Below are 17,433 nucleotides of genomic sequence, written 5' to 3'. Positions count from 1 at the left end.
GACTCGCGAAAAATCAAGAAAAATCCTATGAAAGAGTAATCAAGGGAACCAAGATTCTAGCGGAAACCAAAAGAATGTAATCGAGGGACAGAAACAGACATGGTAGACTACACAACCAAGAACATAAAGTAACTAAAATAAACAGTAAAAATAACAAAAGTAAATGAGCAACTCGAACTCCACTAAAAACTGGGTGAACAGGTATGGTAAGCGTCGATTGCTTTTCTAGAAACACACAGTTGCTCACAAAAAGGAAAACTATGACACTGAACAAATACAAAGCCTGGGTATTTACGGCAAGCTCTGGCAACGTACGAGTTGTGATATGAAAACTCCATACGCAGGTGCTGAAGGGATTGTCGCCATAAACATAAAAGCAAATAAAGAGCTTCACAAAGTGCAGCATGATATGATCACAGCATTTTGAACTCTGTTCACTTGAGACAAGTGTGAACACAATATTAGTTTCTGACACACTTAAACATAGGATCTTACAGTTAATTTTGGACATAACAACTGTTTTGGACACAATATAGCACAAAATTTGAAATTCAATTGAAAGCGAAAACAGTTCTGCTTTAAGGGTGCTAATCAAAGAACTCTGCAATCAATTCCTATCTATGGAAACAAGAAGAATGGCACGAAACTTGTTATATTCAGGTTTTACAGGTACATCTCTATTGTTATCTAAGGCATTAATAGCCTTGAAACACTACCAATATTTGGGTTTCAGGGGTACATCACAATTGTTTTATAAGGCACTAATAGAATGGAAATACTACCAATATCTCAACAGTCTTTATTATTGTAACAAAAGAATACAGTATTAAACAAACATAAAAAAAAAGAATAAAGTGACTAAATATGAAATGTTTTACAGTATAAAATCTATCAGTCACTTCCAACAGTTTTAATGTTATTAATGAAGCTAGGCCTGTTTGAAAGTACAACCAAGTTTTCTATAACCAGGGTATAATATGAGGCTTTTTGCCAGTCATTAAAACTATATACTATTATCGTTTAACAAGGTAACATTTTTTTTCATATCAGACACAAGATCTGAATTTATAAATACAAATCATCTTACCACAAGTCCACTCCTAGAAGATCCAACAAACCAATGAAGGTCACATCAAAGGTTACTCAAAATTAATCTGATGTATATTTGAAACCCCTTTCAACCTCATAAATGATGTTAATGAATCTCCTACAAGTGATCTTTTCTTTTTTTCTTTCTTTCTTTTTTTTTTGGGGGGGGGATCCACATTTAAGATTGGTTTCATATTTGACAGGTTACACTATTCAATGAAATTTCAAAAGAAAAGTTTGCACATTATTGGGTAGTGAAGAAAACCATAACAGCTGATCTAAACAATTTTGAAATATGACTCATACATTGTTTAACAAAAAAAAAGTACAGACATTTTTTTTATAGCATTTTGCAACGTAACTTCATTTTTATGAAGATGATTATTGAATTTAATGTCAAGTCATTTCCTGCCAAATATATCTGAAAATTGCAATAATTAAAGGTATTCTTCTAATTAAATTGACATTTCAACACAATTATTGTACATTCACTCATTAGAATAGAAGTAAATGTCACATACAAACCATAACATCAATCATCTTTTTTCTTACAGACCTAACTAATCATAAATTGATAATACTTGAAACCAATTTTAGTAAAAATAATAAATTGATATCTTAAAATAAAAATTATGTTGGCCATTATCTTAAGAGAATTATCGAAGTATGGAGAAAAACAACTTACCAATAAACACCATTCATCGTCAAATAATTAATTTCTATCAGTAAATGTATTAATAGACTAGAGTGATCAACTTTACATCCCTTACATCTATGAACATACTATTAAGTTCTTTTACTGAACTGTTGCATGACATCCATTTAAATTAAGCACTATAGAAATAATAAAGAATCAATTCAAAAAGTCCAAAGTTTGGTCATTTTGAAAAATTAACATTAGTAAATCCCCTAAAAAACAATCAAAATGTTAGAAAAATTCATAATACCAGTACTTCTTTTAACAGTTTACATTTAAAAAAGATCCAATGGCATTTATGGTGTGACCAGCACTACTAGTGAAGCACTTGTGATGTACTATATGCAGAACTACAGCTGCCTTGATAACATAAGGAAATGAACGCTTAAATCAGGCCACATCATGTCACCTTTATAGAACCTAATAACCCCTTTTTCAGAGGCAAAACAAAATTTCTTTGACTGAAAGAGGTTTTTAATCCCAAAAACCCTCCCCGAGATCTGCTACTTCCACTGAAAGGCTTTTGAATTTATAGAACAAAGTTTCAATCAAAGTTAACAGATAAATATGACATACAGGGTCTTACTCTTACAATGAATTATAATTTTACATTATAAATGAAAAAAAATATCAATATTTAGAAAGAGCATGATGTGGCCTATCGAAAAAATTAAATGCCTAAAAACTCCTTGTCTATAGCAGCAGCCATTTCATCATCCATAGAACCAATAGAATCATTGTCATCAGATTCTGTGTCAGGAGCAAAAGCTTCCACAATATTCTCGAACTTGTCAAGGTCATTCTCATTTTCATGGTCATTAATTTCATCTTTATCTGAGCTATGAGGGCTATCACTTGATCCTGATTTCCTTTTCCAACCTCTTGGTAAATCACCTGATAAACTGTCTTCTGACGATGACTCACCACTTTCACTACTTAGTACACGAGATCTCATCCTGGAATCCCTCTCGTCATCATCTTCAGATGAATTTTCATCTGGATCCTCATCCATAATGTCCTCAACCTCTTTATCCATGCAAGCCAAATCATCATCAGAAAATGCTAACAATGGATTGTATGTCCTAGAAAATAATGGATTGTCAACACTGTCTTGTCCACTATGACCAGGAATATTGTCATTTGCACCAGATTTTAATACCTCATCGTTGGACGTTCCTTGGTCCCCATCATTCTTTCTCAAACGTTTTTCTGATACACAATCTAATTCAGTTTCGTCTGATTTTCTTTTCCTTGATCTTTCCTGCGTAACATCAGGAGAATCCACAGTATCAGATCGTGAATTTTCTTTTTCTAAAGGAAACAAACGCTCATCGACATGCTCATATCTCTCAGCACAATTCCACAACCAATTTGGATTTACTATTTTAATTCCTCTTGTCTTTTGAGCTAATTTGACCTTGTTAGTACCAAGTTTTGCTGCTATGAGATGTGTGGTTGCTTTACCTTTTTCTACATCACCTTTAGGAATGATGTTTGTATGAATGTTAGCCCCAAGAGCTCTAGCTACAACATAAGCTCTACTTTTCTCAGGGTCTATATTTGTTGGAAAAACTCCACTGAACACAATATTGACACCTTGAAGAACTTTCTTTTTGATGTAGGTTATAATATCTTTAAGATCTGGCATTTCCTGCTGTTCATTTTTATTTTTTATCTGATCATAAAAGTCAAAGAATGTTTTATGAATTCTTGTAAGAATTTCCTCAAGATACAATAAATAATCATCATCATCATCCCATTCAATCACAACATCCTCTTCTGACTCCTTATTATTTGATTTATCTTTTTCACCACTTTTCTGCTGATCTGTACCCTCACTTTCTGGATTTTTTGAATTCTTACAATCTCTTTCATCATTAACTGGGTTGGTTCCTTGACCATCCTTCCTATCATCCACATCCATACCTTCCTCATTTTTCTCAGAATCTGTGTTATCAGACTTATCTTTATTCTCTTTTTGATTGATATCATCAGATATTTTAGGTTCAGTGTTATCCTCAGTAGAAAGATCTTTGCTTAGACCATCTTTATTGTTATTGTCAGATACCATGTCAACTTTTTCCATGTTTTCTGTAGGTTCTTCATTGTTGGGCTTTAACTGTGAATCTTTATTTTCCAACTCAACTTTATTCCCAAATTTGGTATTTTTTGTTTCTACTTCATCAGAAAGTTTGTTGTCTTCATTCTCATCATTAGTTACTGTGTTTTCCTCTTTATTCATTTCGGTAGATTCATCTTTCTCATCTTGCTCACTGACTTTGTCCTCAGCCTCATTTTCAACAGACTTTGACCTAGATATTGTCCTGACTCTATGGTGAACTGGTTCTAGATCATGTTCAGTCTTAGTAAGACCAGGGGGAGCATTTATATCAGCTGTTCCCTGGAAGAACCTGTAGGGTTTAACATGGATTAGATTTGGGGCAAAGTTCCAGACATCTTCTCGGTCATCAATAATAGCAACCATCTTATCACCACATGGGAAAAGAGCTCTGAAATCAGATATATATTTCTATTTATTGTAAAGTGCTATGGTGAAGTCCACAAGAGTAGTTCAATTACAGTTTAAAACACTTGACATCATTGATAAGAGGCTCCCAGAAGCCTGAATCACTCACCTGGTTAACTCTTACAAGGAGTCGTCTGACAACTTCTATGCCTTAAGACTTTTGTAGTCCTAATAATAAGGATCATTTCAGCCATTCAAAGAATTTGGCTAAACCTAACGGTTTTGGAGATATATGCGAAAAACTACTGTCTGACCCCTATTTTTTGTTTTTAGTAACAGCAGCCATGTTTTTCGAAGGATCTAAAATCCCCACCACAGTTCTACGCAAGACACCCCAAGGAACATTCATACCAAGTTTGGTTCTAATTGGTCAAGTAGTATCAGAGGAAAAGAGTTTTAAGAAATTGTTAATGAGGACAGACGCCAAGGGATGGCAATAGCTCACATGGCCTTTGGCCAGGTGAGCTAAAAAAGTCAGTCCTTTCTTTCAAATTCTCCATGATTAGCCCAAATAATAGATGATGGTATAGGATTCAACTAGCTTGAAACAAGAAAAGTACACATCATTTCACTAGCCCAAATCAATTTTTACTAGACCTGGGCTTCTGGCTAGTGGCTAAAGGCTAGCACTACAAAAAGACATTTTGAACTACATATCAATTCTCTGCCATGACCTGAATAAATTGATCAAAGATTGAAGTTTTATTCAATATAAAATGTCTCGAGCAAAAAGGATAAAAAACAAATGTGTCCTTATTAATACATCATGCAATGAAAACCAGATGAAAAAAAGTTTATGCTTCCTTTATACAGTGTCAATAAATAGTGTCATCAAGATGTACAAGCATACTCACTGAGCTACAACCGATCGAATGTGCCGTGCAACAAATTATTATTATCACTACAGTCTACAGGGACAAAACAGAGGTGAAAGTAAATTTGTTTAATTTATCAATATTTTCATAATTTTTGAAAAAATCATATGGGCCATGTATTTTTTTGTAACTTTAACCATTTAAATAGCTTTTTAGTTTTAATTTTGCATTTGTAAACTCTTCAATCATTCAGCTACAAAGATCATAATTTGGTTATTCACTCTTTCCAATTAGTTATCCTATTAGTAACATGGCGCATTTAATTGGTTGTAGCACAGTGCATATTCTTGTACGCCCTGGTTATTCAACTCCAAGCAATTCTGAGTACTTACTTTAAATTAGCTGTTTTTGAATTAGGATTGAAGCATTCATCCCTAGATAATATTCTGTGAGAAAAGTATTTCTCCTCAGGATCAAGGAATCTAGCTATGGTGTGGGCATACATTCTAGCACCAAATGTACAGATGTGAAGCTCATACATTTTAGAGATGGTTTCTAGGAAATGCTTTGTCCCTGGTCTCATCCTAGTGTGATACCACAGGAGACCAGGTCCATGTCTTAGCTGATAGTGAAACACATCCTATGAAGATACAAAATTAAATTTAAAACTTAATGAGGTTGTGTTTTCTTTAAAGGCATGCAAGACATTTTTGACTGTAAAACAATATCACTTTCCAAGAGCAGTAAATTTATAGATAATGCCCTCAATCCTTTATCTGTAATTTGTTAAGTATAAAAGAAAACAATGCTTGTTATCTGAAATATGTTCAAAATAAAACACTTAAAAGTATTTATTACATGCAGATTATTTTACATAAGATGACCATTGATCATGATGATTTGTGATATGATCCATTCATAATTTAGCATGTGCATAAGTTGATGAAGCAATGTGACAGGGGACGGTTGGCATATCACACGATTAATTTGTTGACATCTTTTGTGCTTTATCATAAGGAAAAATTTTTAATGGTGAGTTGTTTAAGATTTTGCCAGTATTCATGAAAATAAAGTCACTCCTGTGTAGTGAAAATGTAAGATATAATACCACACTTCGATCAGTCACATGCTTGAACTTTAAGTCCAAAGGATGATAAACATTTTCAGTCATCTGGTTACTATCCAAGTATTTAATATGTTTTATTTTATAATAGTATTTCAGAGTAACTAGTTTACAAGACTTTATTAACATCAGCTGCCTAATTCATAAAAGGATGATTTTTTTTTCTTCGACAACAGACGATCCATAGCCCTTCTTTTAAAAATGCAGCAAACATATTACAGGTTGCTTTAGAAAAGTACAGTATTGATTGATTTATATTATTTCAGGATACATTTTTAAGAGATAATGGATACTGTTGTACATGTGCTGCACTTCATTTGAATATGTTTACAAAATTATTTACAATAACGTTAACAAGTACAAATTTGCAAGTTGTTGCAATGTCATAGTAAATTGTAATTTCATTGGCCTTCAAAAAAGGGGATTGCTATGCAGATAATTTCTTGTATCAAGTCAGTTTGCTCATCCAAGCTTTATCAGAAAGTACACATCAAAGGAATTTTATACAAATTACCAATGATAGATTATTATACAATTTATTGTACAATACACAAGAAAATGTATGTGTACTGTACTGGGTTTTCAAAACCTATTTATTATACAGCTACCTTAAAAATACATGTACAAGTTTTAAGACCAACATATTTTTGTGAGCAATATATAAGGTTGACGAAATATTTAGTATGAAACGCAATAGGAAGGCAAATAACTGATGTAACATTCAATATAAAAATTACCATTTTAAAATCTTGAAAGGTTAAGAACAGTAAAGTGAGGTAAATCAAAGTATATCATTGGATAGAAAATAAAGTTGAAAAATTACAAGGTTTTTCAAGTCAAAAATTGTTTAAATGCCAAATATTTTCCCATTTATATTTGGTGCAACCTTTACAAAAACTGTGGAGATTTGACTTTGCAATATTTTTAGTTGTTGGAAAACATGTAAATCAACATAGACAAATTATGATGTGCCGATAATTTTGACCATACACTGTATATTATAATTGTGATGTTACCTTTAGATTTGCTGGAATAGTATCATTAGTGGTATGAATCAATGTCTGATCTAAGTCAACCAACAACACTAACTTATTTGTCTTCAGTAACCTGTTTTCATCTTCTTTACCAATAGCTTTAGCTTGCTGAAATTACAATATTTACATCAGAACATGAAACAACTGATCCTAAGGAGTAGGTATACTATCTTCATGCTTACTTCAGCAAATAGAATACTATGCCTGACGAAGCTTGATACAACAACAGATGCTAAGACCTGAACAATTTAGGCACGTGTAGATATTACATTACATTCAAGCTTGATGCCATTCTGAATTACATGTACATTGAATTAATGTTAAGCACAGAATAAAAGCTGTCTAGGAACTTAAAAAATTTAAAATGGAACATGTAATAGTTGGAGAGATCCTGACTAATATAAAAAAAATTGTTGAAATTAATCAAACTTTAGTTTTGAACACTATGAACATCTTTTTGGACCGATTTGAAAAAAGGACATCTAATGGGGTATTGAATCACAGCCTGCAATGCTGTGTTGTAATTAATATCTACGGACATATGCTGAATTTGTAATCATCACATAGGAACATCATATCAAACTCACATTCAAACTTTATCTAGACATAATTTTCACCTTTAATGGTAAACCTTCAATTTTCATATTTCATTAAAAATAGAAAAAGGTGTTTCAATCTAGCTGTTGACCATGTATTTCCATTAAGGAAATTTCAAAAAACAATTTTAGGTGCATTTTAGAAAAAAAAAAGGCACTAACTTTGCTACATCAGAACAGGTCAAATGAAAAATAGATTTTTTTACTTTTACTTTTGAGCTCATAAAGTAATCTCCTTTTCTGAAGTGTAATTTTTCATAAAAATACTATTTTTCCTCAAAAATAGACAGACAGAGAGGTTCTTACATTACACTTACCAGTACAAGAGGTGTGAGCAGGTGGACAAACCGATGGATATGGTGATTGTTACATGTACAACAGATACATTGTTGGGGGGGGGAGGGTGGTGGTGGTATAAAGATCAACCTCATAAACCAATATTACCCTCCAACAGAATGTTTTGATTTCAATTAGTTGAAGGAAAGATTTCCTGAATATTAACTTAATATACAAACACAAATGTACCTCCTCACTGACAATCAGTTCAGGTATACTGTGTACCATGGCAACAGTTGCTGTAACTGCTTCCTTTCTTACTCCAGCAGCTCCTGCCTCTCTGAAGAAAATTGAACAACTCTAATTACCGTGTGAAAAATTCAGTTTCCATTATTATAAGTGGAGTACAATTTTCCCTCTGTTTCTTTTTAATTTTTTGGTTTTGATTGTTTGGGAAACATGAAATTTTCAGTCCATTGCTAATATCATTTGACTCCCTCAAAGCAATACTGAGTGTTATACATTTTTGTATAATACATGAACAGATAAACAGCAATATTAATTTGTACTTCAAGTTTTCCATCATACAGGGGTATAAAAATTACCATGCAATCACAGAAACTAACAACATGAAATTTTTGTTATAGAATTTTTGATTTGCAGGGTTTTATCTAATAATCAAATGTATGACAACGATCAAAGTAACCATATGTACTGAATAAATATATATTGTTTGAATTTGTACACCTCAAACAAGCATCAAATTACAATGATGGGGTAAAAAATAAAAGGAATGAATGTGAATAGACTTCAAATGTATTTAAATATAAGTTTGTTGTTGTAAGTTGTTATTGCCGAACGCTGTGATTTGATTTATCTATCTGTCTATTAAACATTCAGTTTATCTTTTAAAAAAATCATAAAAATGATGATAAATGAACACAAAACTGTCCAACATCCTGCATAATTGAACTAAAAATTACTTTTCCAATTTTAATTTATTAACCTCCAGGTAAATCAAATTGCTGTTAGCACTGGAGGTTTTTGATTATTGTGAAAATAGTACAACACACTCAATCTCAAAGATAACATGATGTAAAAAAACTGTAATCATAAGTTTGCATTTCCCATTTATTTAGAACTGTTTTTTTTTTTTCTGAATGTAAATCTTTAATACTGATTTCAGTGATATGCTAACCTGTAGGCATCTGGAACAGTTAAAAAACTGACAGTCTCATGTGAAAGGTTTTTGCGTTAAAACAAATCATTTGTAAAATTTAATTATTTCATATTTTTCTGAGAAAATAAAGTAATTTTAACCAAAAACCTAACACAAATCTTACATTTTTATGTGACAGATTTTAAACTTTTCATAAACTTTGTGGGAATTCCACCCTAATGTGGGAGGATTAACAGGTATGGATATGATCTGTATCCAACTTCACATACATTTACAAATTTAGTTTCATTTCACCCTTTTTCACAAATTTTAAACCTGTTCAAAAATCAATTTGCAATTACATTCAAATATTCTGCTAAAGAAATTAACCTCTTAGATAAATAAGATTTAAAAAAATAGAAACTTTTTATTAATATGAATTTCACTTGTTCAAAATTACTGCTCTTCCTGTTTATCAATTTATAAAATATTGATGACATGATGATATAATGACAGGATGAAGATTTTGAATGATAAATATGTTAAATGGAACAATCTTAACACAACTGCACGAACTAAATTCCCTTACAGCAAATTTATTGCTGAACACCTTAGAAGGCCAAAAACCAGTCCTTCAGAACTTCATTTGATTTTAAGTCTAAATCTTAATTGATAGTATATTATTTAGTTGAATAATTGCCTGAAACATAATTACTGATTTTGAAAAAGATTTTAAATGGACTATATTCTGTGTATTCATTCAGAAATGGTAGGGATGTTCCTGGCATGAACTGGTGACATAAGGCTTTTTTTTTATTCAGAAGAATCAAAAACCCAAAAATGTCAGAAAAATGAAAGCCAAAATCATTAATTGAAATCAATCCTGTCCTCAGATACACATACCTGATTACCTATCAACTAAACTATACATCAGCTGATAAGCTATTGCTGTATAGACACCTATGTGTCCTGTGAAAGATCCATACAGTAATAGCCAAAGTCTTAGAATATAATTTCAATAATAAAGTCTGATGAAGGAAACACTAGCCATGTACTTATTTGTTCCTGGAGCACCTACAGCTCTCATCACAATACACATATAATACTTAACACACCTACTTTTGAAATAACACACAATAGTGGCACCCCTTTAGTTTAAAATTTTGTGCAAATATTTGGCAAAAATAATAGCCAGAACCCCTTTCTTCAACATTTTCTTGGTCAGAACTACTGACATTTTCTTAAATATTTGGATCCACCCTTTCATGAAATATTCCAATTGGTACTAAACACCCCTCTTTACATTTCCTTTCTAGGTCTGATGACGATTTATTTGTATATAACTCATAGGTTTTTCATTCCTAGCTAAATTAAAAGAGGATTTAATGCACAATTTTTTTTTGGAAATCAAAACTGAAAAAAATTATATTCTTTTTCTTTTAATTCAATTACAGACTAACCAGACAAGAAAAAAAATAGCTATTTACTGTACAGGATTTGTCAATTAAAATTTATCTTACTCTCTTAAATCTGCTCCACATTCAGCACACATATCTTTCATTACTGTAGGATGCTTGCATGGTTCTACTGTGACCAGGATTGACCTAAAAGTATGCACAAATGCCTCATATTGTTACCTAAAAATACACATATGCCTTACATTTACAGTGGCAAGGACTGACCTAAAAATACATACAAATGCCTCATATTTATAGAATTAAATTTTTTTTCAAATGACTTCACATCCTTGTTTTTTTGTACAAAAATCATGTATATTTTACTGTGTTCAAATTTGGAATGACAACAAACATTACCAAAAGACATTTGAAGTGGCTTATAAAGTCATTATACAAATACAATACAAATAGTTTAATGGCTCAAACTCAGATATAAGAAATGGTTAAGGCCCATTATATGCAAAAATATATATATATGACATTATCAATATACATATATAATGTTGAGACTGTAACAATAATTTGGCAATTACACTGAAATATAAAATAATTATAATAAAGTTTTCCTTAGATCAAGGCATTTAGATATGAAGGAGGAAGACATTTTAAGAACAGGAAGAGAGTTGCTATTTAAAATTAGGTTTACTTTTATGGTTACATCTCTATTATTAAAATTTTTATAGTAGTTGCTAATTTTATTTTGAAATATATTTCTTTGTGTATTAAATGCACTACAACTAAATAAAAAAAGTATTTCATCTTCAATGTTTTCACTATTACAAACTGGACATAATCTATTATTTCTAGGAATGTTCAAATGTCTTCCTTTTTCAATCATTAAATGATGTGCACTAATTCTAAGTTTGCACAGATTAGATCTATCAGATAAACAAGATAATCTGTCTACGTGAGCTTATACCCATTTAATAGACTCTTTGGAAAAATGATAATTTGGAAGAGCTATATATACTGGAATTTTGTTCTTGGGTACACTGGTCAATAATTCTTTGTTTGATTTGCTCCAAGTGTAGCTTAGGCAAGCTTTGTTTATTTATTAAGTAACTATATCCCAGGGAGTTTAATAATCCTTCAATTTGTTTTGTCCATAAATTTGACAATCTGGTTGTATTATATATTTCATATATTCGAGTGTTTTGATCAGATAAAATGTGATTCAAATACCCAATAGCTGCAATGTTTATTTTACTTTTCAGGGGAAGTCAACCCAATTCAGCTCTACAAGCATCATTGGGGGATTTACAGTAGATCCCTAATATCTCTTTAATAAATTTGATATGTATTTTTTCAAATGGGTCAGAATCTTTCAAAGATACACCAAAACCTCAAATTTCACAACAATATAACAGAATGTTTGTTTGTTTGTTGGGGTTAAACGTCCGAGCAGCAATATTTCAGCTATATTCAGACGATGAACATGAAATTGATGATAAAATGAACATGAAATGATGATGAAATGAAAAAGGAATGGGACACAAGAACAATGGGGTTGACAAATTTTGATTGCCACTGCAAATAGGGAGAGGTGGAAAGGGTCGGGCAATTCAGCCTCCTGTGGCGGAGCCCTATGGTTCCTACTCCGGGAGAATACCACAGTAGGGTTCTTTAACATGCGAGGAACATGGCACCACTATGGTTTGCGGTCAGGTTTTCCGTATTATAGCCTGACAACCCCAGCATATAACACACCAGGGGTACCCTATTCCACCACCTGGGGGCACACATCCCAGTTGCTCTGTGGGCAGAGTGCTCTAGCCCCCGGCTAGGGTTCTGAGCACTATTTAGTCACCTTTTACGACAAGCTTAGCACTGCTGCAGGCCTATTCTTTTAACACCCGGACCTGCACGGGGCATATATAATAGAATGGGAGAAACAAGTGAATCAAATAATTTTTCCAAGAGTCTACAAGGGTTATTCATACCAACAGTTTTTCTAATTTTAGATAATGCTTTTCTTGGTTTTTCAGTTAGTAAATTTATAGCTAAATAAAAATTACCGTTATGTTTCATAGTGATGCCCAATTAGTTATAGTGTGACACAGTTTCAATATTCAAATTATTATATAGGAATGTATTTTCATGACTTTTCCCATTTGAATTAAACACTATAACTTTAGATTTATCAGTGTTAACTTGAAGATTCCATGAATCACAATATTTATATAATTTGTTTAGACAATTTTGTAGCCCTGATTGGCTCTTAGACAGTAATACAATATCATCAGCATATAACAGTATATTTATAGAAGAGTCTTCAATGACAACTGGATCCAAACTGGGTTGGTTAAGATGTTTTACTAAGTCGTCAATAAAGAAATTAAACAGAAGAGGACTCAACACGTCACCTTGTTTAACACCACGTTCAGAGGGAAATACTGAGCTGAGTCCATTTAAAAATTTTATTTTATATGATGTGTTAGAGTACATTGAAAATAAGATTATGTCTATTTTTAGGTCTATAAGTTCATGTGATATGTTTTTTAATTAAAACAATCAGAGTGTTATAGACATAATCTTAATTAATGCCAAAAAAGCACTCACTTCGAAAACTTGAAACAAAATGCTAAAAGGCATGCAGATCAGACATCAGTTTGCTTAGGCCACATTACTTTCATGTGGTTAATGGTTAATTCTAATATGACGTGTTCGAACAGATTACAGCCATGGTAATAAAGTAATAAACACGACCAACATTTTGTGCAACACAAAGGCAGTGTCTATGAAGAAACTAGTCCTATTAGAATCAAACTAAATCATGGAAACTCTATTTTGTCATTGTTTTACCATGTGCTGGCCATTTATGTTGTTATATAACCTCTCGCTATTGCCCAAGGTAAAACAATCCGACATAAATGGCTAGGCCATGGTAAAACAATGATAAAATGGAGTTTCTGTGATACATTTTTTAATTAAAACAATCAGTGCTGTAAGCACTGGCAGTTTTCGATTCTTGTGAACATTTTTCTCCTGTAGCACGAACAAATTACAAAAATTACATGATGTAAAATAAAACTGTAATTACACATTTCTCATATTACTTCTAACCGTTTTTTTCCCACATATTTACAAATTATGTTCCATTTCAACCTTTTCCGAAATATTTAAACCTGTCCAAGAGTTCATTTGCATTTACATTCAAAAATTATTTTAACAGGAGTATTAATCCTACACTGTTCTGTAATAATACTAAGAAAAAAAAAGAAAATAATTTCCATGATAAACATAAAATTTTCAAAAACTGTACTCCAGGGTATGACATCATCCTAATGCCCAGGACAAGTGAAACCATCATTACGACAAGTAAGTTAGCCTATACTAGCCTGCAGGACCACATTTTAGTTATTTTTTAAAATGTATTTACTAAATTACAACATAGATTTAAAATTTTAGCAAGTAGAAAGGATAAGATTAACTTCACACCCTGTAGACACTTTTTATCATTTGAATTTTTCTGCCAATTTTATTTTTTAAAATCACTGCTTTTCACTTCCCTTATATTAATCATGGAATATGAATGATAAGATGGAGATTTTTACTGATAAGTGTTGACGGATCAAAAATCCCCACATCAGTTCTATGCAGGATACACTAAGGAACATTCATACCATGTTTGGTTCCAACTGATCAAATAATGTCAGAGGAGAAGATTTTTGCAAGAAATAACATTAAAAATAGCAAAAATCATTGAAAAAGAGCAATATTTTCAACATGGCTTAACGGATTACAACCAAAATTTGACCATAGATAGATCTCACCATGCTGAACACTTTAACCCCATCAGAATATAGCTAAACCTAACGGTTTTGGAGATATATGTGAAAAACTATTGTCTGACGATTCGACGAATCAAAAATCCCCATATCACTTCTATGCAAGATACCCCAAGGAACATTTATACCAAGTTTGGTTCTAATCAGTCAAGTAGTTTCAGAGGAGAAAAGTTTTGTATAATCGTTAACAACAACGACGAACGCCAAGTGATGGCAATAGCTCACATGGCCTTTGGCCAGGTGAGCTAAAAAGAGACAAGATTGCTGAGTACTGGTATACATTTCCTATTATCACAATTGTCTCAAAAAATTATAGATGTGTGAAAAGATATTAAATTGGGTTTGTATAGTTTTCAACAATTGTTTTCATGAAAAAGGATATCTTGAACAGTTGAAAAATAAAAAAATCTAGGTTTGGTATTCTTTCCATTCCACACTCAAATTTTCATCATACTGAACATATGATCCCATTTTCATGACATTAAAACTTCAGGTTGTACATGGAGCACACAAAAGCACATGGAAATCTTGATATACAAAACTGGGGAGGTAGAAACATTAAAAAGACATTCTAAAAAAGTTTGAAGAAAAAAAAATTTGTAACTTTTCAACAGTATGAAGTAATAGAAGCACTGAGAGCCTGATTTCAGTTTGATAGAAAGTTACTTCTTGCAGCATTCCTTGAAATTTCTGGATTTAGTGAAGTAGAAATGGCTGAATAGTTCCAAATGAGGAAACAAACTGTAGTACAGATAATACATTGTACTAGTTTCATATCTTCTTCATGGAAGAATTTGGCCCATAGTCAAGTCATCTAAACTCTAATAGAACATAGGACTGATATCATCAAACTTATAAGTGATATGTCTATTGATAAGGACTCTCTAGCTTACAACTTTGCAGGGTTTTCCATGACCTCTTTTTGCATGGCGCTGCGCCATGTGTTACTTTCCTTGTGCCAAGAATTCAAAACAACCACCACATGTTTATTTGGTGTATGCCATGTACTCAGATTTGTATCATGCATTGCAAATCGGCACCGTATTTCACAATTACTCTTGCCTATTAATCACCTAAACAATGTACCTGTCATAAATCAATTTGACTGATGCAAGTGTTTTTTCTAATGGCAATATGATGTTTTGATTGGTAATTTCCAGGGGCTAAATGTGTCAGGGAGTGAAATGTGTGTGTAAACAAATCTCGGATCTGTCAAATTGGTGATTATCACAATCCACAAAATCAATTTAAGATTCAAATAAGCTGAATGATTTCTACTGTTTTATTTAAATGAATAATGTTTTTAAACTTTTCTTTATAAAGAAAATTATAAAGAACTTGTTAAATGGTATCAACAAAATGACCACACCTGCCATTGATTATAACTTCTCTAGAGCTGTGTATCTATGGTCAAGCCTGGGGAAGTGAAAACTTAACCTTGGGATAATTGAGTTAGACAACAGACAGAAAGATTTACCATTGTTGATTGTTAATTTCTAGCTTGTGCTAGTAAATAGGTCTGACTCATTCAACCTTCTCATACCTTTTTTTGGCAATTTATTTTCTGTGTAAAAAGACACAAGCCACAATGAAAATGTGTCCATCCGGAGAGTGAGCCATGTGTTCATGTTGATCAATGGAGATCCCTGACTTTGTCCATGTACAAGTTAACCCTCCTCATACTTATTTGCAATGCATGTAATATACTTAGGAATACATTTGTATGTACAGTATACTGGTCAAGGAGTAGTTCTCACTGAAAAGTACATTTGTAATTCCCTAATCAAATTTCCCTCCTCTCCTGAGAAACAATTTTGTGTCCAAAATTTAAGAAAACGTGTAACAGAGGGTTGATATTTTGCTTTAATAAATGAGCTATCATACAATAATTATCATTGAGAAATAAACTTTTGGTGAGCAGATTCGTGAGAACTGCTACTGTCTTGAACACAGAGATCTACTTTGACCAGTACATGTATATAATAGGTTACAGTTCACCAATTCAACCAATGAGCATTTGGAATGTACGTAAAAATAGTCCTACACAGAAATTACTCCGTTCCCCATAGTGCAGTGCTAAAAGTTCTCATTTTATTTAAAAAATTTAAACAGTTTCTGAAAGGAAAAACATTTTATGCAATTTATACGTGCATTTTGCTCCTTGTGATTTGAAGCCTAATCTCCATAATGATTTCTAAATATACCCCTATCTTGTGAAAACACTGGGATTTTCCATGCTATTTATGGACACTTCACTTCCAATGACCAGAACTGCACTGCAAGTCTGCTAACCCCGCATGCCATTCTGAGGATTGTGAGCTGACATATGTAGAATCATGCTGATATATAGTTCTCTGCAGGTTAAAGTTAAGGTAAAGTCCAGAGAAGCCATTGAATAATGTGAAATTAGCACAGAAACCTATGGGAAGTGGGATCAGTGGTTTCTAGCCTTTATTATTTATAGGCCAAATGAACTCTGGGCAAACAGGTAACTAGGGCGAACAGACCTACAACCTATATTGTATATATGAAAACAACCTCTTTATGGTACTTAATGTAATCTATTGCAATAAAATCTTTAACGCAAGTGGTTTGTTCACCCTGGAGGTTTTCGATCTCCTTCCTGTCCCATTATTTCGTGCACTGTTCCAACATTGGCTGCCTTAATTTTTAGACCTTTGGATTCATCTGTTTCATAAATGCATAAAATAGCACCCTGATTGACTTTGTGTCCAGGTTTGACTTTCCATTTGGTTATTCTAATATTTTTATCGGGAGCGCGAACAACTTTCATGGACGCTTCCATGTTCACATTACGCAGCGAATTTGAGTTAAAAACTAATAAAAAACATGTATTACAAAAATATAATAT

At 32.4% G+C, this 17,433-nt stretch overlaps 1 protein-coding gene across 1 annotated transcript; it reads right to left on the bottom strand.

Moving 5' to 3' along the window:
* Window positions 1–785: 785 nt before the first annotated feature.
* LOC148616254 (RNA polymerase II subunit A C-terminal domain phosphatase-like) lies at window positions 786–17,377 on the bottom strand. The gene is made up of 6 exons (XM_088583123.1): window positions 17,162–17,377; window positions 10,837–10,920; window positions 8,407–8,497; window positions 7,268–7,393; window positions 5,521–5,768; window positions 786–4,296 (listed from the first exon to the last, which is right to left on the bottom strand). Exons 1-6 carry the CDS (start codon window positions 17,365–17,367, stop codon window positions 2,457–2,459), a joined length of 2,595 nt encoding a protein of 864 aa, XP_088439249.1. The 5' UTR covers window positions 17,368–17,377; the 3' UTR covers window positions 786–2,456.
* Between the last annotated feature and the right edge of the window lie 56 nt (window positions 17,378–17,433).

This window comes from Perna viridis, chromosome 5, assembly GCF_037379345.1.
Source record: "Perna viridis isolate PV_CMFRI_1.1 ecotype Kerala chromosome 5, ASM3737934v1, whole genome shotgun sequence".
Lineage (NCBI taxonomy): Eukaryota > Metazoa > Mollusca > Bivalvia > Mytilida > Mytilidae > Perna > Perna viridis.
The sequence above is the reverse complement of the archived record's forward strand: the minus strand, read 5'-3'. Positions and strand labels throughout refer to the sequence as shown.